At 28.6% G+C, this 27,568-nt stretch overlaps 4 protein-coding genes across 4 annotated transcripts; all 4 read left to right on the forward strand.

Annotated features, from left to right (window-relative positions):
* Positions 1 to 594: 594 nt before the first annotated feature.
* Positions 595 to 2,889, forward strand: LOC130818008 (uncharacterized protein At4g28440-like). The gene is made up of 2 exons (XM_057684028.1): positions 595 to 1,000; positions 2,363 to 2,889. The coding sequence occupies exons 1-2, from the start codon at positions 742 to 744 to the stop codon at positions 2,557 to 2,559; spliced, it is 456 nt and encodes a 151-aa protein (XP_057540011.1). The 5' UTR covers positions 595 to 741; the 3' UTR covers positions 2,560 to 2,889.
* Positions 2,890 to 4,522: 1,633 nt separating this feature from the next.
* On the forward strand, positions 4,523 to 7,239 carry LOC130818009 (40S ribosomal protein S19-2-like). Its single transcript, XM_057684029.1, has 4 exons — positions 4,523 to 4,858; positions 6,362 to 6,452; positions 6,565 to 6,748; positions 7,038 to 7,239. Exons 1-4 carry the CDS (start codon positions 4,760 to 4,762, stop codon positions 7,102 to 7,104), a joined length of 441 nt encoding a protein of 146 aa, XP_057540012.1. The 5' UTR covers positions 4,523 to 4,759; the 3' UTR covers positions 7,105 to 7,239.
* Positions 7,240 to 11,214: 3,975 nt separating this feature from the next.
* LOC130818677 (protein UNUSUAL FLORAL ORGANS) lies at positions 11,215 to 12,588 on the forward strand. The gene has a single exon (XM_057684835.1). It carries the CDS (start codon positions 11,215 to 11,217, stop codon positions 12,586 to 12,588), a length of 1,374 nt encoding a protein of 457 aa, XP_057540818.1.
* Positions 12,589 to 16,822: 4,234 nt separating this feature from the next.
* Positions 16,823 to 20,456, forward strand: LOC130818678 (protein CUP-SHAPED COTYLEDON 1-like). The gene is made up of 3 exons (XM_057684836.1): positions 16,823 to 16,985; positions 17,068 to 17,351; positions 19,962 to 20,456. The coding sequence occupies exons 1-3, from the start codon at positions 16,823 to 16,825 to the stop codon at positions 20,454 to 20,456; spliced, it is 942 nt and encodes a 313-aa protein (XP_057540819.1).
* The last annotated feature ends 7,112 nt before the right edge of the window (positions 20,457 to 27,568 follow it).

The following is a 27,568-nucleotide window of genomic DNA, read 5'->3' on the forward strand; positions in this document are numbered from 1 at the left end:
TTGTTATTTTAAAAATTGGAAAGTTAATAAATTTCGAAATATTTCTTCCGTTTTAAAATACTTGCAATATTAGAAATATTGCATCATTTTTTATCAACCTTAATTTGTAATTAGTGTTTAGTCTGTAAGTTAAAACATAGTCAAGTGGTATTTTGTTTGAATCGTTTTAATGTAAGTATTATTAATATTAATTTTTTATATTTTTTATTATATATAATTAGAATATTAAAAATTAGTACATTGGACTACATTGAAAAATCAAAATATTTTAAAACTAAGAAACTACACAATAAAAAAACCTACAACCATAACACCAATTTAATATTTAAACCTTAATTTTTTATTTTTTATATTTATTCCCTCTTTGTAGGTACGAGAAAATTTATGATTTTTAAGAAAAAAAGTTAATATTGGTAATAAATAAGAAAAAAATAATGTGAATAAAATTAAAAAAAAAGTTAAGATGTAAGATGAGACTTAAAGAAAGTAATAAATAATTTTGCAAACAAAAATAATGCAAAATAAGTTGGAATATATATATATTTTGATTCAAACTTTTTATTTTTTATTTATTTTTTATCTTTTTTAACAAAACCTTGGTCACCCTAGGCTGTGCGTAACTGCGTATAAAGAGAATCCGGGGGAGAAGAGGGCAAATTGACATCATCGCAATTTTCTGGACCGGTGACAATTTAGGGTTCGGTTTTGAAAATCATTCGCAACTATCAACATTTCTCGACCATGGCATCATCAAGCAAAACCAAATTTTCTTCTAAACAAGGACAAGTGTCTTCTAGACCGCCATTAAGGAAGCCCACTTTTATCAAGGTTTATGAATTGAAACCTGGTACTAGTGGTCATAATCTTACTGTCAAAGTTTTGAGTTCTAACATAAAGAAAGGGAGATCAGTTTCTCAGAATCTTCGTCAAACTCGCATTGCTGAGTGTATAATTGGTGATGAGACTGGTACAATTATCTTCACTGCTCGTAATGATCAAGGTATTTCTTACTTTCTTTATTCTTAATTTTTTTATTTCAAAAGTTAATTACGGTTTTTCGCTCTTTAATTTGGAACCCTAGTATTTTTCTGAGTTTGTTTGTTGTTTGGCATTTTTGTTTTTTCTAAATTCTTGATACCCTATTTTCTGCGCAATTTAGTTCGCAATTGTTATAATTTGGAGTGATCGAATTCTAAGTTATTGTTTTTTAAGAGAATTGAGTGATCTTTGGGATACTTGAAGTGTTTTTCGATTTCTGTTATGTAAATAGTGATATATGGAACATTCTTTTTCATCAAATTGATTTTTATTGTTGAAGAATGAATTTGAAGGCCTTTCTGGTATTGAATCCAGAGATTAACAGGTTTTTGGAAGTTTGGAGTATGTAATTTGAATGACTTTCTCTCTTTTTCTCTTATTAAAATTGTGTACGATATTTCTGGACTTATAAATTAGGTGTATTTTAAGAAGACTAATAGATTTTTGGATTGTTATGGGCAAATTATTCTAATAGTATGTTATATTTTGGGTCGATCAATGCAGGAAGTGATTATCTTTAACAAATTTTACTAATTTGAATCAAAAAAAAATTGATTTGTATAAAAAATATAGTTTCCTAGTTGTGTATTCAATCCTTTCACTAATATTGAAATATAAATGTTTTGGTTGTGAGTTTTATTCTTGATTTGAGATTTATAAAACAATAATTTCTCAGAATTTTTTTTTATTTTCCAACATTTTTTCCATACTCACTTCCTCTCTCGTTTGAACGTCTAAACTTTGATAGGAACCTAATTCTTTGTTTGTAAATTACAAATAAAGTGGGATGATCATTAGTTCATTGCTAGTAGTAACAGGGCCGTCCCCTCCGTCAAGACTGGGGGTGTTAAATGGGCCGGCGCCCTATTTTAAGTCCTTATCCAGCCCGTTTTTAGAAGTGCTTTGTAAGCGCCAGGCCGAAAACGGATTATATTATAATTAAAATGGAGTGGGTTACAAAAGGCTCATTAAGGGCCGAAAACGGGCCTTTGTAAATAACATAATTAATGTATAATTTAAATATCATAAATAAATGATGATGTCAATGGAATTATTAATATTTTTTCAATTTAATTATTCTAAATGATAGTTTAATTGTTCTAAATTAATAAATAGGGATTAAAATAATTTTTAGTAGTACATATGAGCCGAGTTGGACACTTGGACGTTGAAAGCCTGTCCTATTTTAAGCCCATTTTAATTACAAAGGCCCTTATTCGGCCCGGCACATATTTACAATGTCATGGTGGTAAAGGCATTACTAGAGTTTTGTAGTGATTTTTTCCTGCTTTCTTTACACATTTCCCATACTTGTGTTGGTTAGTTGACTTAATGAAGCCTGGTTCAACTGTCAATGTCCGAAACGCAAAGATCGATATGTTCAAAGGAACAATGAGGCTTGTAGTTGACAAATGGGGCCTTATTGAGGTGACTGAACCAGCTACATTTACAGTGAAGGAAGACAATAATCTTTCCTTGGTTGAGTACGAGCTTGTGAGTGTGCAGGACAAGGGTCAGTGATTTTCGAAGCTGGTAGATATCTTTCGGTGTGAAGAAGGTTTTTGGGCTACTCTAACATGTTCGATTATCATCTAATTCTGTTAATGTTGATTGACTATCGTGATTTGAGGTTGTAATTAGTAATTAGTAATTGGTAATTGGTTTGGGATGGTATGGTATGGTATGTTATTAGTATTGGTAATTCCTAAATTTCGGAAAGTCGGTACCTAAGTTTTGATTGCCTGGTTTTGCCTGGGCTTTTTTTACTCAGACATGGGAATTGGGATTGTAAAAAACATGGTGCTAATGATGAAAATGTTTGATTATCTTTATCTCTTTTGTTATTTTCTCAATAAATATGGTTTTATATTGAGATGTTCTCATTTAAGAATTTGAGGTTTTACTGCTAGTGATGAAAATATGCCTCTATGAACTCTCCTTTTTAACCTTTGATCAACAGCTTAAATAAGCATTTTTTTAGTATTTTTAAAAAGTTCCATTAAATTTTTTCAAACAAAAATATTTTCTATGGCTTTGCTTCAAATTAGTGGCTACACTTGGTTTCATGCTATCAAGTGTATTATTTTGATTCATAATAAATTAGGTTGCATATAATTAAAAAGCGAAAAAAAATTGATGTAAAAAGAGTAATTATTGATACAAATCTAACACAATGCTTTTTTTTTTCTTATATTTAAAGAATAATAAATAATAGAGGAATAATATTTATTAATGAATAGTAAAAATTATTCAAGTGTATAGCAATTATTTTGTACCGAACGCAATAATTTTTTTTTTATAAAAAAGTTTCGTCCAAAAAAAATCAATATATAGCTTTTGAAGCTTCAACAAAAATTATTGATTCAAAAAATACCAAAAAATGATTAAAAATATTAAAAATGAGTTGAGGAAATAAAAAATATGGGAAAATGAGTTATAATGGTTCTTGTTACACTCGGGTTGTTTCAGGTGTTTTGCAATTGGTTGTTGGCTGTTGGCGGTTGGCTTTTTAGTTAGTTTATTTGACCAGTTGAAAATGTTAGCCGTTTTTGTTAGCTAAAAAAGTTCGTTTTCTGCGGAGATGTTTGGTATATTTGAATACTGGCTGTTAATTGGTTATTAGAGAAAAAATAAACCAATAAGCCAAATGTCAATAAAAAAAGCTAATTTTTCAACTGCTTTTACCAAACAATCTAAAAGTCAATCAAACACTCGGTAATTTCTTTTGGGTCAGGTCATTCTTATATTATGGTCAAAATTTTCTAATCAAGTTCCCTAATTTTCAAATGTTTTTATCAATATCTGCGTCGAATAAAAATCCAACAGATATAAGTAGATAGCATCTGAAAGCCGATTTGTAAATATTCAAGCGGTTGAGTTCAGATTAATGAAACCCAAGTTAGTTTAACTCCTTAATTAAGGATTTAATGTGGTGCATTTTTCCCAGGTGTTGTGCACCTTTCCAACGTGAGGCTTAGTGCTCTGTCCTTTAATGTCATTTTTCTGAAAAATAATATAATTTATTTAATTGTCAAAAAAATAAAAACAATTTGTCAATCACTTGATCTTTTGATCAAGCCTAAGGTCAGAGTAAAGACAATTTTAAAAATTAATTTACTATAATTTTATTTACTTTTAGTAATAGCGAACAAAATAAAGACAAATTCATAATCTTTAAAAGAAAAAATACATGTTATTTGCTGTTCATAATTGCAAACCAAATGATACTTATCCTTTCAAACATGTATTTTTGTTTCATCCCGTTTCACGTTGTCCATTAGTGAAAAAGCCAAAAAAAAATGAAAACTGAATTTTAAAATAATTTAGACTGAACTAATTGAAATGGCCTCCATAAAAAAATAGTATTTTTATTTTCTTTTAAAAATTATGACTTTATTTTTCTTTTCGTTCGTTTTTATTAACAGCAAACAAAATCCTTTTTATTTCAAAAGTTCTACAAATTGGCATTACTAACAAAGTTTCACATATGTTGGGCCTTGTTTAAATTTTGAGTGAGAAAAAAGGCCTAGAAAATTAACTGGCAACAAAGAAAATAAAGCCCAAAAAGGAAGAAACTGCAACTGAGTATAAAACATAGAATTAGGTTACAGCAATATAAGAGTGAAGAAAAACCCTAATTATATTGAACGGCCTCCATCTTCTTCATACGCATTTTTCGTTTGGAGCGTCGGAGCGAATTTGAGAGGTGAGAAAATCAATAATGGAGGGTCAAGCTCAACAAATTGCAAGAACTGTCAAGGATGTTGCTCCTCATGATTTCGTCAAGGCATACGCCGCTCACCTTAAGCGATCCGGAAAGGTATTGTTGTTGTTCGTTTTCCTCTTTGATTTTGGATTCATTGACTGTTCGTTGTAATTTGTATTTAGATGTTCTATGTTTTGATGATATATACTTTTGAAGGTCTTGGACAAGGTTTTATGCTTCGGAATTGTGAGAATATGTAATTAGTAATTTTATTAACAATCCTGAACTGTTAATGGCGCAATCGTGAATTTGTCCTGTTATTTTCTCTTAGAGAAAAATGTTTGATAGTTTGTTATTGCAACAGATTAGTTGTTCTAAATCGACTAAATTAGACACGATTAAAGAAGTATTAGATGTCTTGATTGATTTGTTGGTATTTGAAACAAACTATAGGACTAAAAGCATAAACCAAATCAGTACTAATGTTACTCTGTAACTTTCATGTTTTATTTTGACATTCTTCTTTGTAATAGCAAAAATTAATGAGTCAAGGTAATTTTAAAACGAGTTTCTGATAGGTCTTTTAGCCTTTAGGGGTATTTGTTTGAGTGACATGAGAGGTGAGGCTTTTTAGTCTCAACTCTCTCAACTCTCAAGACTCTGGCTTATTTTGGGAGACATTGAGGTGAGTATGCAAAAATTTTGAAGAAAAATCTAAGTCTCATGTCCCTAGAGACCAGGACATGGGAGATGAGCCCCTCAACCAATACCCTTTAGGGATGAGTGACATGAAAGGTGAGGTTTTTTATCTCTACTCTCAAGACTCTTGCTTATTTGGGGAGACATTGAGGTGAGTATGTGAAAATTGTGAAGAAAAATCTAAGTCTCATTTCCCGGGAGAGCAGGACATGGGAGATGAGCCCCTCAAACAAATACCCTTTGGAGTATATGATGTTAAACTCCCAAGACAGAAAATTTGAAATTTAATGAAGCTCTTGATTCTTCAGCGCTACTGTTGCTTCCACCAGTCAGCATTACTTGATGACTTGTTTAGATAAGTGATTGCTCTTTGTGAGCAGCTAATCTATAAAATTTTAAATTATAGTGGCGGTACTTTTACGCTGTAATTGAACACTTAAGAAGCTGAAAGTTGTTGCCACTCTTCATTTTACCTTAATTACACCTGCACTCATACACTATGTTTTGGACCAATTTTTTTCTTCCGTATAATTTAGTTTGAGTCTGACATTCGGTCTCGTACCCATGTCGAATGTGTGTCCTGTGGCCAGGTAACTAAGGGTGAAGCCTCATAGTTCATAAGACAATTGTTATAGTGGGAGTATGTTTATGTATCTCTTCTAGAAGTTCTTGTATTGAATTAAATTTGTGGCATCTTGTATTGAATGAAATTTGTGGCTTATAAGTTTGGTAATTTGGTATGATATAGCTTCTTTTTTGAAAAATTAAAATTCAGTGTTTTGCCTTCACATATTTTTTTATTTTGATGAAAGTTTGTCATTTGTCATTATAAAGAATATGGTTGTGCTAAGAGAGGAGTTACCTTAATTAATTATATGCTTATACTTGCTTGTCTTGCCTTTTATTTTGTTTGAACAGGTTGAGCTTCCCCCTTGGACTGACATTGTTAAGACTGGAGTGTTGAAGGAACTTGCTCCATATGACCCTGATTGGTACTACATTAGGGCAGGTAAGAATTGCTTGAATCCTCAATTATATTTTTTCGGTTACCATGGTGCGACTTTTCTTTGTTAAATGAATATCAAATCGTGTTCATTGATGTATTGGTGTGCTATCATTAGCTTCAATAGCAAGGAAGATCTACCTGAGAGGTGGACTTGGTGTTGGTGCTTTCCGTAGAATTTACGGTGGTAGTAAGAGGAATGGAAGTCGCCCACGCCACTTTGGCAAGAGCAGTGGTGCTGTTGCACGCCACATCCTTCAGCAGCTAGAACAAATGAAAATCGTTGAGATTGATCCAAGAGGGTGAGTAGGATATACCTTGCATTTTTTGTTTCACTATACTCCATTATTTAATGTCATCTACTCTTTAGAAAAAAACATGAGTAAGAATATTTTGAAGACTTTAACTTATTCAATGGAACTTGGAAGCTGAATAACATCTGAAGATGTGGTATGAATAAGATTGATGATTTGTATATTAAACGATTTGCATTTCTACGAACCACAAGTAGAAATGTGTAATCTTTTCTGGGCTGCTTATTGAAAAATTTTCGAATTTCTAACACGATATTTTGTGTTAAATTTTGATCAGAGGAAGGAAAATCACATCTAGTGGGCAGAGGGATCTTGACCAAGTTGCTGGACACATTGTTGCATGAAAAAATGTATTATTAGAAGTTTTGAGGATTATTCAAGAATATTATGTTTAATTTAGAGTTTTTATTCTACTTTATTGAGAACATGTGATGGACAAAGTATGTGTTCAAGTTAAACAATTTTGTTTTTCTGATGGATGAATTGTGTTGGTTTATATTCTCTTTTGTTTTTTGCGTGTAAACATCCAGATAGTATCTATATTAGTTCTTGCTTTTTATTTGTGCCTTCTGCAAACATCCAGATGATTTTTGGCCGATGGATGAATGATAACAATCTCTTTTTGCAGTATGCATGCTATTATTTAAATATCTAACTTGCAGTTTGCAGCTATAGAGAACAAGCAAGATCAGATAGAGAAAACTGATAAAAAAGATTATTTTGGGTTGCTTTTTACTGAACCTTAATTTAGGGTATGATTCCATTTTTTTAAACCTAACTAATTGTCCTGGTTCAAAAAATTACTTCTTTTGTCCGTAAGATTGTTTTAGTCTGTTTTTTTATTTTCATTTACACGTTTCAAATTTCAATGCATAGTTTGAATGGAATTACAATTTTTTTAAATCTTTTGGCACTATACAATTGCGTCAATTTTATAGATTTAGACTTGCTGTAAACTTACCTGGGATGTTGTATTATATGTTATCGATCTTGTATTATAGACTCATTTTAGACCAAATTTGTATTCATTTGTATCTTTTTGGACATGACTTGTATACCCATATTAAATCTAGTTGAATCTTATCTTAAAAATGAAAAAATTTTTAAAAATGGTGGAAGAAACTCCTAGGAGATCTGGATCATGATTCATGTTTAAAGTTTAGGATTTTTTTTTTAAGCAAATAGAACTTTTAATATTTTTTCTCAAGTCGGGGGACTCCTTTGGTCGTGCTCTTCTTTATGGGTATGAGTTGCTGCCGTTTTTTCCTCCTCAAACCCTATTTATAATTTTTCTATGAGCGGGATACATTGGGTAAGATGATGATGATGAAATAGAATTTTCCATATTGAAGTGAAGGATTATGCTATCTTTTGATATTATTTGGTGATTAGTGAATATTACTAGATGTTACGAGTATTAGAAATACAATTATGGATAATAAGTATGGTAAGTTAGTAAATTCTAATCAATCTGCTGCAGACTAAAAAATTGGTCAAATTAGATTTGATGAGCACTAAGTTATTGCATTTCACTGAATGCAATGACAAGAATAATTAGAGTATTACTGTAACGGCTTGTTGGATAGTTGGTAATAAACAATGGTAATGGAAATGAAAAATTAGTATAATTTTGATTGAAAAATCTCTTGGCTACTTTGATGATCATGATTGTCCAACTCTAATCATCTCATTTTCTTTATAAAATTCATTCCAATGTATTACCATTGGGAGGTGGTATTAAGTGGCAATGGAAACTTGTACAAAAAAAAATTTTTTATAATCAAAATTTCATCATCATGGAAATGACATGAAACTTTTAATGAAATTTTATACTATTTCATTATCACTATTTAGTACCACTAACCAAACGGATCATTAATTCTTCAGTATAAAATAGTGGAGGTTATACTAGGGAATATTATTTGAACTTACATTCATGAATAACCATAATTATGGGGATTTAATCATAACCATCCTTTAAATTGATGGGAAATAGAACTTGGTTATGCACAACTAATGCCTAAAAGTGCAATTATGATATTTTTGGTCTAAAGAAAGTGTTAAATTGTTGTATCCATGTCTGAATGTCGAGGTTTCAACGCTTGGTAACAAATATTAAGTATGTTACATAGATAATGTAATAACTATGAATGTTATAATAGCTCTTAAAATTGCTAAAATGATAAACAAAAAAATAACGTGTAGAATATATTTATTGACTAGGTATTGGCTACATTCACGAACACAAAGTGAAAACATATTTTATTAATGTATAGGCAGAGCCGAATATAAAGTATAAAGGTTAAGAATAATTTATATAAGATCCCTAATAATAATAGGACTCTAGAAAACCTAATTAGAAAATAAGACTATGATACTAGATCCATAATAGAAACACTCAAATACATATGAAAACCCATAATGTACATGAAGAAAAGGACATGGCCGTGTGGCTCTAATGTCCAACCGCTTAGAGCCCCAAATGTTAGAGGCCCCAAATTAGTTTTAAGATGCACTTTTTGTACAATTTAGCTTTATAGCTCATATAGATTCCTTTAAATACAGTTTTGTTAATAATTCGTTAAACCTAATCCTATTTCAAAAGAAATTTCAAAAAAAAAAAGACCCATATAATCTTTCCTCCACCCTTTCAAAAGGAAGAAACGAGACTTTGAACTATTAATTGAATGAAACAATACATAGTTAAGTTCTAACTGGATCATTGAAGAACTATTCATGATCCTAGAAGCTAAGATGATCATGATTCATGCATGCCTTTTTGAAGAAATAATTCAGGAGATTTCTTATAGACAAACACAATTTGCTATATCTGAAGATGAACCTTGAACATAATTAGAATTTTTTCAAGTGGAAAAGAAATTTCTAGATTTAGATAAAATATTATTGCTAAAAATAGAAAGAAGTTGAAAATTCTATCTTCTATGAGAACGACATAACAAGACATAATAAGAGCACTGATTAATGAACTGATAGCTGCACAAATACAAGATTTTGTGCAGTTTATTAAAAGACATAAAAAGAAAAGGTTGTGTTACACTTTTATATCCAGTTCAACTCTGTCTTTTATTTTATTTGTCTAAAGGTGTATTACAGGTTTTATATGTAGCTTTAATTTGTACAAATACAAAAACTTGGCAGTGATAAGTAAATAGTGAACTGATAGATGGATCTTGTAGTACTAATACGTATACACTCTATATATACTTCCTCCATTTAAAAATACTTGCTACATTACGATTATTGATGTTATTTATTGTTTAAGCTTATTTTATAATTTTTACCATGAAACTAAGATTTATAATTTTTAGATGTGCCTAGTTTATCATATAAATGAGCAAGTATAATGAAATGGAAAAAGTATTACGTATTATTCGTTCTATTTGTCCCTTTAAATTTTCACCATATGACTCAAATATATATGTACATGATTCAAATATGTGAGAATTTTTAAATCATATGTTGCAAACTTAAAAGGATATATCACATATGAAGTATTTGTATCTGACTTCCTCGACAATATATTAATATAACTTTTTATTGTCTCAATACCAATAAATAATGGCTTCTACCGGTTAGGGTGAGCTTTGGGGTAGCAAGCATGCAACCTTAGTTTGTCATACACTTGTTAGTGATAAAAAAAAAGTTTCTAAATTTTAATTGATCATTTAATAGTAAATATGATCTAAAACATCACATAAATTAAGAAAAACTTATAATTTGCTAATTCATTTTATTACTATGATCTATAATTCAAATGTAATAAAGAATTATAAATCTTTGATCCAAAAAATTTCCATTTACTATACCATGGATTTCAATCCCAATATTTACTTAGTTGTTTGGATTCAATCTAATCATGATTCATGCATGATTTTTTGCAAAATGATATAACTTGTCACCAAATTTACTACCACAAAAACTTTTAGTAAGTACTATATTTCAAAAAATACATCTATCATTCGCTAAAATTTCTTAGGGTTACTTACCCAATTAATAATAAAAATGTTACTTCCTCTTATTCATCTTAATAGTCTCATTTCACCGAGCATATTTATCAATGCAATAATTTTATCATTAATATTTCTAATTGTATAATAATTTAAAATTATAAATAACTAACATTAATAATTTTTATATTGAAACAAATCATATAAGATCTTATTTAACTCTTATAAATTAATAATAAAATACAAATTACAAATTATTGATAAAACGTATCAAAAAGTTAAATGGGATCAATATCTTGAAGAGGACGGAGTATTGTTTTTAATAGATATTTGTGACTCTAAAATACTTATTATTAGTGAGGGTGCTCATTCATTCTCTCGCTATATAATAAACTCAAGTAGACTTGCACTCAATCCCTTAACCCACTCAAACAATACCAAACGCCTACCTTAGACACTTGCCATCTTTGTATTTCTACTCAACTTATGGAAGCTTTCAATACTTCATCAATAACCCTTCCTTTTCCATACACTTATGGCATTACAAATGTTACTAATTTCACTCCTCTTTTTCCTCCTCACTCAACTTATAATAATATCTTCACTCCTACACTTCCTTTTCCACAACCTAATATGCCTCCTAATTATAATACCACCCTCTCATGTAATATGGATACCCATATTTGGACTCGTATTCCACAACAACTCTTGGATCGGATTCTCGCCTTTCTCCCTTTACCCGCTTTCTTCCGGGCAAGATCCGTTTGTAAAAGATGGTATTCTCTTTTATACTCCAAGTCTTTCCTACAACTTTACCTCAAAGTATCCCCTAATCATCATTGGTTCATCTTCTTCATCCATAAAACACCAACCAAAAACATCATTTATACAAATACCAACGACCCGAATAATAATATGGTAAATACCCCATCTTCATCATCAAATACAAAAGCATATCTATTTGACCCGTATGAGCTTAAATGGTACACTATCCCATTTCCACTTATCCCACTAGGGTTTTCACCCGCTACTTCCTCAGGTGGGTTAATATGCTGGATCTCAGATGGACCCGGGTTAAAAAACCTTTTCCTACATAACCCATTACTTGGATCCACAACCCAATTACCCCAGACGCGAAGACCCAGATTATTCCCTTCAATGGGTCTATCCATTACTACATCATCTATTAACCTAATCTTAGCAGGAGATGATTTAATATCTCCTTATGCAGTAAAAAATCTTACATCTGAAACATTCCTTACTAATTTGGGTGGGTTCTACACAATATGGGATACCATTTCTACCCTACCCAAACTCTCAAGTTTCGGATCGGGTCAAATGATCCATTCAAATGGAAGATTCTACTGCATGAATTATAGCCCTTTTAGTGTGTTAACGTATGATATTTGTTCTAATTATTGGTGGAAAATTCAAGCCCCAATGAAGAGATTTTTGAGATCTCCATGCTTAATTGAAAGTAAAAAAAAGGTTATTTTAATAGCTGCAGTTGAAAAGAGTAAATTGAATGTTCCTAGAAGTTTGAGGATGTGGGTCCTACAAATGTGTGGGACCCAATGGGTTGAAATTGAGAGAATGCCTCAAGAGTTATATGCTCAATTTGAAGAAGTTGAAGGAGAAAGAGGGTTTGATTGTATTGGAAGTGGTGAGTTTATTGTGATTATGATTAAGGGTATTAATAAGGGTTTATTGTTTGATTTTGATAAGAAAATTTGGGTTTGGATGCCTTTAATTTGTTGTGATAATAATGGCGGAAATGATTTGCATGGATTTGGTTATGAACCAAAGTTGGTTACTCCTGTTATTGATCTTGTCCATCAATTATTAGGTCATCAATTTTAGTCTATATAAGTGGTACGGGTATGGTTTGTTCGTCACTTTTCCTTATCCAGACCCTGTTTTCAAGTGGGATATTGAGTTGATGATGATGATGAGTGGGTGAAATATTAGGGATTAATTAATTATTATTATTATTAATTACTACTATACCTAAGTAGCTATGTAGTATGTATTGTATAATATATATTCAGGTAGTTTTATTGTTAAGTAGTTTAGCTTGTTGATGAGTATTGGTAAGTTAGTAGAAGTGTATTATGTTTCTTTAGGGTTAATTAGTGCTTGTATGTTTGATTAATTAAATTGCTATTTGCCATTGTAAGTTGTGATTTTCTGTTAATGAATGGTTTCTCCTAGTTTCTTTGTTCTACCTTTTGAGATGAGGATACTATTGAAAATCTACTAAATAAGAACTTCATTAATAAAGTCTATTAAGAAAGTAGATTCTAGGGTTTATAATATAGTACTCTTCCCATATTTCAAAGTTTTATTCCACTTTCAAATTGTAATTTCATTAATTAGCATTAAATATAGGGGTACCATTAATAAAGTGCAAAAACATAAGAGTACGATTAATAATTTTTTTTTTTTTTTGCAAGCAAGTGGTTCATATGGTTAGTTCCTTGCATATATAATTAAAGATGAAATTTCAATAAATTAGTACAAAATAATAAAAAAAAGTAGATTCAAGTGAGATCTTTATATTAATAAATATTAATCTGTCCGTAGATATGTTTAATTAGATTAAAATCGTCTATAAATATTTCTATAAAAAGGTGAAACACATAAAAAAAAACTTAAATAAGAAAATAGAACATAACTATGAAGCGGAGAGTAATATATATATATATATATATATATATATATATATATATATATATATATATATATATATATATATATATATATATAAAATTTTGAGATGGGATTATTATTTTGTCAAAAATGTAATAGATAAAGTAAAGTTGTCATTGTAACTCAAAATTATTAAATGATAAAAGGCGCTAAACATATAGGAGTAATACCTTGTTTGATTTAATTGTTACACTTTTTAACATTGGCTTCAAATTTTAAATGATATTCAATAGGAATAATAAGTTGCTAATGACAACTTGAAAACCTTTAAATTTGAAAACTAATCATTTGTAGTCTACTAGAAAAATTGATTGCAAATCATCACACTAGATAATTAATAATTTAATTTGAATATAAGAGGAGACCCTTGTTTTGTATATTTATCACAGTTATACACACCATATTATTTAATGTTTGTGTTATATGTAATAATACCATCACTATTCCTTATATGTATATAATCTGATTTTATCAAAACATAAAATATTATTGAGATAAAATCAAATTTTTTATTGAATAATTCATCATATTATTTATCTTGAAATTAATATTTATTTTTTATTTTAAAAAGCTTTTATTTATAGCTCAATAACAAAAATTATCATTAACTTGATTATTATAGAATAATTCCTATCTTTAAATTGTTGTCAATTACTACATGATACTCCATATACAATACTATTTAAAATATTATATTGTGAGTATGGTGTGGAAAAGTGAGTATGTGGCGGATAATTAAGAACTCATATACATTACCTACTCACTAATAAATACGTACGATAAGTAAGACTTTTCATACACATATTTATTCACCAATTGCCGAATTCATACCCGCCTCAATTGAGATGGTTGTAGTATAAAATTCGAGAAAATTTTAGCTCGTCTCTTATAAGACCGTCTACCATGAAACGTACTCATATAATTAGTCTTTTTTATAATTGAGCACTTTAAAGTTGTAAGTGATCAATTTAACACACTAAATGTACATGGGTTAATCTGTAGAGATGGTCTTACTTTAAAAATGTGTGAAAAGTCTGTGAAACCGTGTTGTGAGAAACCGCCTCTTAAAGAGAGGATCTCAAAACAAGAAGTCTACATTTTTATTTTCTCTTTAATTTATATTAATTGGACTATTTAACCTACATGTTTAATGCGAGAGATCGTCTCTCACAACAATTTGTGAAAGTTTTTCTACCTGCCATCTCTAGATCACAAGTTTATGGGTTTTGCTTGATGGTCTTTTCCTTAGGCCCATCTTGCCTCAATTATTTAGCATTGTAGTGCAATCAAACTTCTATTATGGGCCTCAAGGTTGTAAAACTTCTGTAATAGGAGTAATATAGGCAAACATCTGAATACTTCGAAACTTTGGGCTGGATTGTATCGTAGCCCAAACATTTTTCTATCAAAACTATTATCACCTACACGTATAAATTCACAAATTATTATTAGCTAGTCTCCTGAGATACGTATCTCAAGCCCAGTTCATTAAAGACTAATGTCAACTTACTGTATTTTTAATGTCTACTTACATTATCCTTAATTCTTACTTACCGTATCCTTAATGCCTACTTTTAATATCTTAAATGTTTACTTATAATATTTTAAAAAATATACAACGGACCGACCCAATTAGCGACCCAATTAGAAATAGTCTCAAAGAGACCGTCTCCTATTATATGAGCAAGCAGTGTCATTATAATATACATGGGATAAATAGACTAAGCTCTCCTAATATGAGCTCATACTTATAAAATCATCTTATCAAAAAGCGATTTCTTAAAATAGTAGCTGATATAGATATGATTTTTTTTAAAAATAGTTGGGCCAAAACACATCAAAATTGTTTCTGCATTGCGGTCAGCAGGACACAAGCATAATTACTTAATCACAAACTTTTAAATGAGACAATTTGATAGTGAGACCATTTTTATTTGGCTGATAGCCTGATATTTAGTGTATTAAAGTGATTATTTACGATTTAAAAGTGATCAATTAGAGAATTGAGCTAATTATATGAGTCTCTCTCATGGTGAAACGATCGCTTACAAGACGAGTTGTATTTGATTAAATTATTTTTAGTTTTTGAATGCACACTAATTGCAAATTTTGAAAATCTAAATTGTGGTACCATAACCTAAAGAAATTAATAATGAAGACATGAAAATAGAGATTAATATTTGGGTTTTAACTATTGTTTATATTTGAATATTAATGAGGAACAATTACTCCTATTTATACAAGATTACTTGATCTAATCTAAGAAACAAAATACGGATAAAATAATCACACAATAATTACACAATCAACAATGTCTCCTAAATTATTTCTTACATAACCGACTAACTCATCGACCACCTATCAAGTTGTCTAATTATATTATAGGAAAAAACTGATTTAAAAATCAAATTTTCCCTTGTCCACCGTGTATAATCTCAATTTTGAATAATTTTATAATAAATCAATCTTTAATCTTAGTTCATTAAAAAAAACCATATAAATAAAATTAAATAAAATAGCGTAAATACTTCCTCCAATTCATAGAAAAAGGGACATTTATTTTTCTCACACTTTCATATGCACTTTTTCAATGCTTAATATCTCTTATTGTACAAAACGAAATATTTTAAAAAGTGAATATTAATAATCTTTGCATTGAGACGAATCAAACAAAATCTCACTTGACCATTTTAATTTATAAATTAAAAATATAATACAAATTAAAAGTAATAGGTAAATAGTATTAAAAAGCAAATATCTTATTTTCTATAAATTAAAAAAGTATTATACTCCCTCCGAACCAATTTAGATGTCCCATTTACTTGGACACGGTTATTAAGGATGGTGTGGGGTTCATTAAAAAGGGTAAATAGTAAAGGGTAAGTAGTGAAGGGTAGTTGGGTAAGTAAGGTATATGGGGTATATTCGTAATTACATGTGTAAACTAAAGATTTTTAGGTAAAAAAAGATTGATAAAAATAGAAATGAGAAAACTAAAAAAACTTTGCTAAATAAAAAAATGGGACAACTAAATTGATTCAAAAGGAATATTACCTAAAACAAAAATATTTGCAATTAAATTGTTTTAGACATTGTGAAGTAAACTTCACCGACTAAACTAAAAATCTAGACAAAACCGTAAGGAGAGAGAGGTAAAATAAATAAAAAAAATAAAAAAAGTATTCCACACAAACAAGACAAGACTGTACAGAAATAAAAATATGTACTACTTGTAAATATATTACAAATTATTGTATTTTGTCTCTACCTTTCTCCTCTTCATAAAATATCCGTTCAAATTCTCTACCCTATTCAGCTCAAGACTTGCGCAACTACAAACATTTAGTTGATTTCTTCTGATCTAAGTGTTGAGTATTGTTGAAAAATGGATAACAATGAGAACATTTTACCACCTGGTTTTAGGTTTCACCCAACAGATGAAGAATTAATTACTTATTATCTTCTTAATAAAGTTCTTGATTCTAATTTCAATTCTCGTGCCATTTCTGAGGTTGATCTCAACAAATCTGAGCCCTGGGAACTTCCTGGTATGTATGTCCTTCCTTCTTTTCTACTAATTACTAACTGATGAAGTATTTACAATATAGTAATGATAATTAATGATTGCAGAAAAGGCAAAAATGGGAGAAAAAGAGTGGTACTTTTACAGCCTAAGAGATAGGAAGTATCCCACAGGATTAAGAACGAACCGGGCAACAGAAGCTGGTTATTGGAAGGCAACCGGGAAAGATAGAGAAATTTATAACTTTAAAACAAGTTCACTTGTTGGTATGAAGAAAACACTTGTATTTTACAGAGGAAGAGCTCCTAAGGGTGAAAAGAGTAATTGGGTTATGCATGAATATCGTCTTGAAGGCAAATTCTCCTACCATTACCTCTCCCGCACCTCTAAGGTATCTTTCTTCTTTTTTTTTTTTTTTTTTTTTAATTTCTATTTTTTTCTTTGTATTTTTTATTTCAGTTTGCTGGTTACACTTTCACAAAATAAATTTCACCGTTTTAATCATTATGTAACCAATATCTAAAACGGAAGTAGGTTTTTTTTTTTTTTAATTTCTATTTATTACTAAGTATTGACATGAGAATATGATCCACAATATGCATTATGGTTAGTGTACGTTAACCTAAAGTTTCAGTAGAGTATCTAACGTATTTTAAGTCTCAATCATCAGCTTAAGTTTGTTTAAGTTGGAATTCCAACCAACCCTTTGGTTAAAGTAGAATATTTTGTTTTAGGTATGAATATTATATGCATTGCATCTACGCTTCTAGTCATAAAGACTCGTGTGAGATGACATGTTAGAGTTTATCACACATTCTGTGGCTTAAGTTGTGACACAAATTTTTCAATTTGATGTTGATTGAATTGGTTTTTGACAATGTTGTAATACTACATCCATCTTCAATAGCTGCGACAGAAGCTTATCAGGTATTTTATTTATTTACAGAGTAGACCGACAAAAAGAGGATTAGATAAAAATTCAACCCGATAGTTTATAAGAGAAAAATATAAGATAAAATTCGATTCTCTAATCTTATTTTTGGATTAGGGTTGGGGAAGAATACTATGGGATATAAAGTAAAGTTAGATTACTTATACTTTATAATCAAATAAAAGTATTTGTTATGAATTTGCTATTAAAGTAGAGTTTTATAAAACTTGATATAAATTGCCAAAGGTTAAAAAAAAACTACTTGGAAATCCAATAAATGGTTGCAAATTTTGTTTTAAGCTTTGCCAACATGATTTTTAAAAAAAAGTAAAATGAAGAAAATTGGAAAATAAGAAGGAAAATAAAAACACTTTATGGTGGTTCAATCAATTTATGTGAAAAAATAAAAAATAAAAATAAAAAAATTGAAAAATAAATTCTACAATAAATTTAATATAGCGAGTATTTCAAAACGAAAAAAAAGTATAAAAATCAATATTGAAGAGTTTACTGCTCTATCCTTTTAAATTTGATGATGCTAAAAAGAACATATTGTACGTGTGAAATACTTCCTTCATTTTGAAATAATTGCTATATTTCGTTTTGGACATTATTCACTTTTTAAGATTATTTTATATATTGCGGTTAATGTATAAGGAAAAATACAGTCAATTGAAATATTGTTTGAATCGTCTAATCGCATACTATAATAATATGTACTTTTTATAATTTTGAGTGTGTATAAGATTAATATATAAATGATTAAAATAATACATTAAATTGCGAAAAAAATCAAATATAACAAGTATAGTGGATCGGATAAAGTATAATCACGTAATTTTAATAGTATCAAATCGAAAGGGACGAAAGCTCGGAACGGATAGTACTGTGGAAGGTTACAGCGTAGTATTACATCGTAGGAGTACAGATTCCATCAATTCATATTGTTTTTTATTCATTTTGAGATGATCATGACATCTTGAACTTTACTTTGTCTGAATTTTACTACTCTATTTTTAAATATCATGATTAATTCCCAAAATAGGGTGCAACTTTTAGCCTCAATGTTTTTGATCATGATTAATTTCTCTAATAAAAAGATATATCAAGATTAATTCCCTAAAAGAGAACATTTTATGTGAAAGCATCTCAACGAAAATCAATGATGTATTCATTAAAAATGTTTTATAATGTTAAAATATATTATATTCTAATACGCAAATTCTAATTGTACGAGAAGATTTCATCATGAGACATGCCTCATATTTAAGTTAAATAGCCTACTAATAGAAACTTTTAACTGATGAGCCTTTTGTTATGAGGTAATAATATGAGTTATATTTGTATGATGAGTTATCAAAACTGTTTCTATTATGGGCTTAGTATAAGGCCTGGTGTAATTGGATTTTCAGGAACTTTATATATACACGACCTCTCTTAGCCTACTGATCCACATGAAGTATAAAAAATATTTTTCTATGTCGTAGGCCATAGACATAACTAAAATATTGTTAATTAATAAATCAAGTTCAAGCTGCGTGTGATCTTTATTGTTTTTTTATTATTTTTTTGTGTTGGTCATATCAACTATGTAATTGGAATTTCATAGGGCTCAACTTCAAAGCTTAAAATTTATAAAATTTTAAGATAATTCAAATTTATCAAAACATTCATGTTGAGTTTGACCGTTATTTAAAAATAATTAATATATTTGGTATTAAATTACATATTTTGTAAAGTTATTTTCTCTTTGGAAATATTTATAGTCAATTAATTATTTTTCTACGTACATATAAATATATATGTATATAGTTACAGAAGTTGCATTAAATAATATATTTAATAAGATAGAATAACTCTATAATTTATATAGACAACTCATTACATAATTATATAATTTTTACTAGTACATATGTTTTTAAAATTGTTTTAAATATATTGCACTAATGACTGTACGTATCACTTATTTTATGATCAATATATAAAACCTATTAGCCAATAAGTTATCAACGGTTTAGATTGTATGATTGCAGTGGACTGTTGTAAATATAGAAAACCACAATTTTGTAGGATGAGTGGGTGATTGCAAGGGTGTTCAAGAAGACAGATGCAGGCACCACCACCACCATTGGAGGAAAACAAGGCCGAAGCAACGGACTCATGAGCCTATTTAATCAAGCCTGCACCTCATCGTCATCGGTTTCGCTCTCGCCTTCCCACCACCTTCCACAGCTCCTAGACTCCTCTTATGGAGACGTCAATGAGATCAGTTGCTCCTCTTATGACCAAGGAAATCATTTGATCAACAACAAGCACGTGTCCTGTTTCTCCACAAACCCTAATTTTAACTCATTATTTGATCATCATATCACTTTCCCACCACCGCCATCTCTGCCGCCAGTGCTACCGTCTCAGGGTGGTGATGGTGGTGGATATAGTCCCGCGGGGTTTCTCGCTTTCCCTAGCCTATGGTCTCTTCACGATAATCTTATTATTCCGTGGGTCGAAGATGGTTCACCCGTCGCCCATGGAAATAGTTATTGTGAGAATAATATAAGTATGTAGAAGTAGTGAAAGCTAGTGATTCGGACTTTCACAACTCTTTTAATAATATTTAAAATTCTGATTTGATAGTGGTGGTTATTGTCCCGCGGGGTTTCTAGCTTCATGATAACCTTGGTATTCTATGGGTCGGTGATGCATGGGTCACCAGTCGCTCATGAAAATAGTTGAGAGTAGCTGTGCCTGTAAACTGAATGCTATTATTAAATATAATACTTCATTGCATATTACCTACACTATTTATCATTCGATAATAATTTACATATTTCGACTATTATACGATAAAAAATCATAATCATTATAGGATTTTATTTTATTCGTCTCATCGCATATTTTCATAATATGAAATTTTTATAAATTTTAGTTATATACAAGAATAAATGATCTGAAAATATTATAAAACTCACTGAGTATCTAGAGGTAGTGAAAGCTAGTGATTCTGACTAATGAATGAATGAATGAAAATCAGTTGCATGTAAAGTAGAGAAGTGATATATGTTGCTTGTTTCAGTTGGTTTGACATTTGGGTATGTGCTTAGCTTGTGGTGTTGTGTTAATTACCAAACTTATAAGTGGGGGTTTTGTATGCTATATACTTCTAGGTGGTTGTAATAGAAGTAACTTGTTGTATAAGTATTGTTTTTTTAGTTTGAGAGATCCTAGGTCTTTTGTTGTTGTTCATGTCTTAATTTTTGTTGTGTTTTATTGTTTCTCCTAGCTAGGTGGTCCTATTATTGGATAATTATGTGATGATGTACTTGTGAGAGTTTTTCTTTGCAACTGTTAAATTAGGCTGGATTTATTGTAAAATATCAGTATATTAACGGGGAGACACGAGATACACACATTTCATAAATCGTGGAGATATATATACCATCCCAAAATCATATGGCAGTGGAAAAAAGGATTTCAATAATTTATAAAGTGTGCAAACCACTTTTAATTTATCGATATGGAATAAACCATGTCAACAGTAATGCTTAGTATTCCTCTCCTTTTAAATTTGCATATCTTTTAAAAAGTTAGCTCTTACATTATAAATTTAATTGTTATAAACTCAATCGAAGGGAGGAAGTTTTAAAATTGGTGTTGTGTTATTCATTGAGATAGATCTTGTACATTGATCTATACTTGCTCCACTTTTTATACTTGCATCTAAACACCTTTATACGCAGTTTAATGTGTATGACGAATTATTCATATATAGAGATTAGAGACTAGAGTTATACACAAGCTAAAAATTATACTTTAAGAATTTAATTATATTATAAAAATATGTAACAAAATGATTAAAGTAATTTATTATTGTATAATAGCGCAATAATTAAAGTACCATAAAGTGATAAACAAAAAATTCATTTCGAAACAATTAAGAGGAAGTACTATTATATATCCTCAAAGGTGATCAACTTTATACTCCCTCTAATTAATGCTAATTGTCCTATTTAATATTTGCACTTTATCTAATACAATAATTTAATTCTAAATATGTCTAACTGTGTATAATGAAAAATTATAAACAAAATTTAATTAATAAAATTTACATTGAGACGAATTAAATAAGATTTCACATGACTATATTTTGACATGATCTAAATTAAGATAAAATACAAATTAAAAGTACTTGATGATAATGTTAAAAAAAATTAAATAAGACATTTACTCCGACTTAAAGTCAATATAAACCAAGTTGTATAACGTACATATTTAACAAGCCGGTAACTTAAAAATCAAAGAAAATTAGATCTTTTTTTTATCTAACTCTTGGCTTATGTGAGCGGCCCTCGTCAATGCAACCCGATGTTAGTCGAACCAAGAGCTCAAGACTACATTGTTTGCTTTTGTTTTATTTTTAAGCAATGCGTATTAGCCCTTAATTTTAGAGACAAAAAAAACTTTACAACAAAGTTATTAATGAGGGTAGTTTTGAGATGTAATTGCTTAGGGCACAATTCATAAAAAGGCCTAAGTTTTGAGTTTATCGTTATAATTAAAATCAGTATTTGCATAAGTAACTTTTAGTATGAATCGAACTTGCACCATCACTGTTGAACTACATAGTTGGAGAAAATATAACCAACACATTATTTATATAAGGACCCTTTTTTTAATTTTCGCCTAAAATCCGAAAATTGTCAGAACTCGCGTTATTTGCAATACACAATATAAGGGAGTAAAATGGCAAAAAAAAAAAAGTTAGTTATTATAGGGAATCAAATTTGATTATTAGAATAGGCTTTCAAAATATTTAAGACTACAACATTTCAGGGAAAAAAAATTATATTTAAGAATTAAGACTACATGAAATTACCTGAAGAAAATATTGTCCAAAAATACTAGTAAGAATAATCTTGGAGGACTAAGGATTGAATGAAGTGAATATTTGACGAATTTTGTGATAATAGATGAATCTAAAAAAGTAAACTTTAATTTATTCACTTAATAACTTGTCATTATTAGATTTTCATTTCATTATAATTAAGGCCAATATAATTTTAGAATGTTCTTTCATTTACATTTTCTCTACTATATTAATTTGTGTAATTATCCTTAGTTACAACTAAAAGGCGAAGAAAAGTAGACTATCTTCACCTTTTTCATCATTTTAACTCATATATTTACTCATGTTTTATATCATCCAACCTAACGTTATAGAAAAGATCTTAATAAATAACGGTTATTTATGAGGTTAACAAATCATTCATATACGGTAGAATTTGATAGGGTGAGAGTTCTATTATTTAGATCTATTTTTTTATTTTATTATTATTTTTTATTTTTTTATAATGATTTACAAATCACAGTGATTAATTAGAAAGTTTTAAACTTTATAATCTCGGAATCATTATAATTTATTGCAAAATCACATCAACTTAGGAGTATGGGTATTTACTAGACTTTTGGTTACAAGAGGGATATATTAGTTAACAATAAAATTTGGGCACAAATTAAAAAGACAATTTGAAAAACCAGTCCCACTCAAATAATGTAGCAAGACGCTGTTGATGGAATAGTTTATGTGTTAAACATCATTATTAATGATGAAATGCAGATATTCGGATCTGATAATAACCAATAAATCATAACCTGATACAAGTACTAGTGTACTACTACCTAGTCCTACAGTTCTACTACTTATTGGTTCCACAAATTTGTAGTCTTTCCCTTTTTTTACAAGTTCTCGCTTCTTGTTATTTTTTTTATTTTATTTGTTATTTTTATAAAAAATTTTCTATTTATATTATAAATTTTAGATAAAAATTAACCTTACTTGTCCTCATTTTAATATTTTAATAATGCTTATGATTCCCATATATTTTCCACTAATTTTATTTTAACATTTTTATATTCCTTATGGTTCTCACATGTCACTAACTTTATAAAAACATTTTTTTATTGGTAGTGGTCTCCATATTTTTTCAATAACTTTCTTTTAATATTTTTTTTATATTTACGCTCCCCACTTTTCTTCCATTAAATTTATTATTCAATAAATAATATCTTCATCATCTAAAAGATTACATTTTTCTTAATTCACGTAAATTGTTCTTATGAAAACTTCATTAAGTAACAGAGGGAGTATCATATTCGTATCATGTTGACACTCTTCCTTTCATTATCAGCTCTACCTTAATTATCATCTAGATAGCTAATACTTCCTCTACTCTGAAATACTCGCTACATAGCGGTTTGTGATACTATTTATTGTTCAAGCTTATTTTATATATTGCGGCTAATGTGTAAGAAAAAATATAGTCAAGTGAGATCTTGTTTGAATCGTCTAATCGCATACTTTATAATATTAAGTTTTTATAATTTTTGGATGTGTGTAATTCAATATATAAATAATTAAAATAAGACATTAAATTGCGTAAAAGGTCAAATGTAGCAAGTATATTGAAACAGAAAATGTATGTAATATACATTTTCATTTTATTTATTTACGTGTTTTTTTATTTTTTTTAAAATAACATTTTACTCACTATTTTACTAATAATTTTCTTGTGGGAAAGTTGGTGGGACAGATCAGGGACTATAATTTTATTAATTACTCAGTCCCAATGAGATAACATCAATTTGGTTTTGAATTGTTTTTATTTATATATTGACAACTTTTAGTATAATAAAATAAATCTAGTATCAACAATTAAGTGAAGAGCTAGATAGATTGTGTGAATAATGTTCATAAAATTTAATAGTAACTCTTATTCAACACATTAGTCTTATTTAGTTTTTTATATCCGACGAAGTAACATTTTAATCTCTAATATCTCTAATTATTCTTAATTAAAAATTATAAATAGTTAATATTAATAATCTTTAATTTGTTTTGACGAACCAAATAACATCCCACATGACTATGATTTAACTTATAAAGCCCGTTTGGTAGGTGCTAATAAACAGTGGTAATGGAAATGAAAAACTAGTGTAATTTTGGTTGAAAAAATATATTGGCTTCCTTGATGGCTATACTTCTCCAACTTTAATCATCTCATTTTCTTCATAAAATTCATTTCAATGCATTACCAATAGAAGAGGTGGTATTAGGTGGTGATGAAAATTTGTAAAAAAAAATTGTGATTAAAATTTCATTAACATGGAAATGATATGGAACTTTTGATGAAATTTTACACTATAAATCATTCTTATTACAACCATTTAATACCACTAATCAAACGAACCGATAGCTCAAGATAAAATACAAATTAAAAGTAATAAGTTAATAGTCACAACAAATAAATGAGAATAATGAATAGACTAGGAGGGAGTAAATTAATAAAAATAAAAGGAAGTAGAGTTTATTCTAAATCAATAAATAAGGCACTTAGTATAATAGGAGTATTAATACAAATTGAATTATCGCTATAGACGAATGGAGTAATTAAGTGTGATTGATATTGATAATGAAGTCTGAGAATGGAGAGAGGCGTGAATAAGACGGATCAATTATGAAGTTAAAATTGATGAGATTTATCTATCTCTTGTTCTTTCTCCGTTTGCAATACTCATTACGTATAGTATATCTCAAGAGCAACACTATTTATATTTAATATTATTTAGGTAATTTCGACTCATAATTATATGATATTTAATATTTTGTTTTATTTCTCTTTAAACTTAGTTTTTTAATATGTATTTTTTAAAAAATTTCGTTTAGTTAAAATAAAGATTATATTTAATATCATACATTGAACTGCGTGTAAAAAAATGTATCAATTATAGAGTAACATAGTATACTTTTTTCGTTTCATTATACTTGCTACATTTGAAATTTTATGCAATTTAATGCATTATTATTTTTATTTTATACACATCTAAAATTAATGTTATGAAATTTGCGATTAGACGATTCAAACAAAATTTTACTTTCTTATATTTTTACTTACACATTAGCCGCAATATATAAAATAAACTTAAATAATAAATAGTGTCCATAACCAAAATGTAACAGATATCGGATTGGGATGTGGATTTGGATTTGGATTTTGATATTGATATTGATATTGATGGAAGATTTTGATATTTGATAATTGATAGGCAGTGTTAGTGTTACGTCTCCTGTAACATTGAGTTGAAAATGTCATCTTCATGTTGTTGGCAGTTGCCACCACACATATCTTCATCTCTCTACAGTACAGTGCTCCTTATAATCCTACCCCCTCACTCCCTATACAAATTACTCATGTCCCGTACATTTAGCCTAGCTCTGGTACAAATGGAGTAAAAAAAAAAAGTAAAAGTAGTAAATAATATTTTTAGTGTAGAAGCCAGAAAATGTATGAATAAAATAAATTTTAAATTTATATATGAATAAAAATTTAAAAATAATTCGTGAACTATGACTAAAAATATAAATAAAGCAAACTTTAAAATAAAGAAGAAATGAAAAGTAAAATAAAGTTAATTCTATGGTATAGGAGTATTATTCTCCTCCATCGTACTATCCATTTAGCAACATTATGCAAATAAAACATTTGAATAAAAAAAATTGTAATTTCGATGAGACATTGAAAGTAAATGTAAACTAGTATAAATATTAAGTGAGCAATGGAGAAATTAAAATTACATGGATAATGTTACATAAATGGAATATTTACATGGATTAAAATAAAATAACATAAAATAGCATAGACATTTTGATAAAAGTAAATGTAGCAAAGTTAAATGCTTTATTTTTTGCTATTAATTAGCTGATTGGATAAGTCTGATATTTATAGAAATATTTAACAAATAAAAATTATCTATTGATTATTTCTTAGATAAGACATATGTCATACAAAAGTCATTAAAAAAAGTTAATTGTTAGCATAATTTTTCATATTTAGCTAGTTGAAATGTTATTTATCAAACATACTTTTTAATTTTTTAACCAATCCTAATATAAAAGTAAAATCTTATTTAAAAGTCAACCTAAAATACATTTAACTTTTTTGGTGTCAATTATGGCAAGTTGAAAGGGCATTTAATGTCATGAATGGGTTATGCATGTACATAAGTTGTTCACTCCTGTTGTTCTTATTTGTTTGGTTTGTCCCGTTTGTCTCATTTGTGTTTTCTTCATATATTTCAAACCATATGTTGAGGTGATCAGGTGAGCCTTAATGTAATTTGTATATTCATGTCATAAAAAAATTATAAAATAAATATAAAAATACTCCTTTTATTTTTTTCAAAACTTCTAAGTGTTTTTTTTTCTTTTTTTTACATTATTCACAAACTATACTTTTACCTTATTTAATTTATTAAACAGAGTTTAAGAAAAAATATAGTCGTGTGATTTTTGTTAGATTCATCTAAATATATACTTTTAATAATTTATTTTAAAAATATTTATTTATATTCAACTAGAGTTATTAGCAGTTAATAAAATGTGTTTATATGCGTGTTTTTAAAAGTGCTGCAAGTAAAATAAACTAAAAAAATACACCTAACAAGATCTTACATGATTATATTATAGTTAAAAAATACATGAAAATAATATTTGATTTTTTTTGAAATATTATAAATAAAACAAAAGTAAGAAAGTAAAATTGGTTATGACATGTTTGTAAAAATTGATAATGATTTATAATATCTTCAATATCAATTCGAATATATTATTTGTGATTTTTTCT

Source organism: Amaranthus tricolor, chromosome 7 (assembly GCF_026212465.1).
Source record: "Amaranthus tricolor cultivar Red isolate AtriRed21 chromosome 7, ASM2621246v1, whole genome shotgun sequence".
Classification (NCBI taxonomy): Eukaryota; Viridiplantae; Streptophyta; class Magnoliopsida; order Caryophyllales; family Amaranthaceae; genus Amaranthus; species Amaranthus tricolor.

What these genes read in the sequence shown, in the direction of transcription:
- LOC130818008 (XM_057684028.1), top strand. Translation starts at nt 742, where the DNA reads ATGGCATCATCAAGCAAAACCAAATTTTCTTCTAAACAAGGACAAGTG. An exon ending in CACTGCTCGTAATGATCAAG is followed by an intron (nt 1,001 to 2,362) that starts GTATTTCTTACT and finishes TGTGTTGGTTAG; the next exon opens with TTGACTTAATGAAGCCTGGT.
- LOC130818677 (XM_057684835.1), top strand. Translation starts at nt 11,215, where the DNA reads ATGGAAGCTTTCAATACTTCATCAATAACCCTTCCTTTTCCATACACT.
- LOC130818009 (XM_057684029.1), top strand. Translation starts at nt 4,760, where the DNA reads ATGGAGGGTCAAGCTCAACAAATTGCAAGAACTGTCAAGGATGTTGCT. An exon ending in ACCTTAAGCGATCCGGAAAG is followed by an intron (nt 4,859 to 6,361) that starts GTATTGTTGTTG and finishes TTGTTTGAACAG; the next exon opens with GTTGAGCTTCCCCCTTGGAC. An exon ending in GTTGAGATTGATCCAAGAGG is followed by an intron (nt 6,749 to 7,037) that starts GTGAGTAGGATA and finishes AATTTTGATCAG; the next exon opens with AGGAAGGAAAATCACATCTA.
- LOC130818678 (XM_057684836.1), top strand. Translation starts at nt 16,823, where the DNA reads ATGGATAACAATGAGAACATTTTACCACCTGGTTTTAGGTTTCACCCA. An exon ending in TGAGCCCTGGGAACTTCCTG is followed by an intron (nt 16,986 to 17,067) that starts GTATGTATGTCC and finishes TAATGATTGCAG; the next exon opens with AAAAGGCAAAAATGGGAGAA. An exon ending in ACCTCTCCCGCACCTCTAAG is followed by an intron (nt 17,352 to 19,961) that starts GTATCTTTCTTC and finishes ACAATTTTGTAG; the next exon opens with GATGAGTGGGTGATTGCAAG.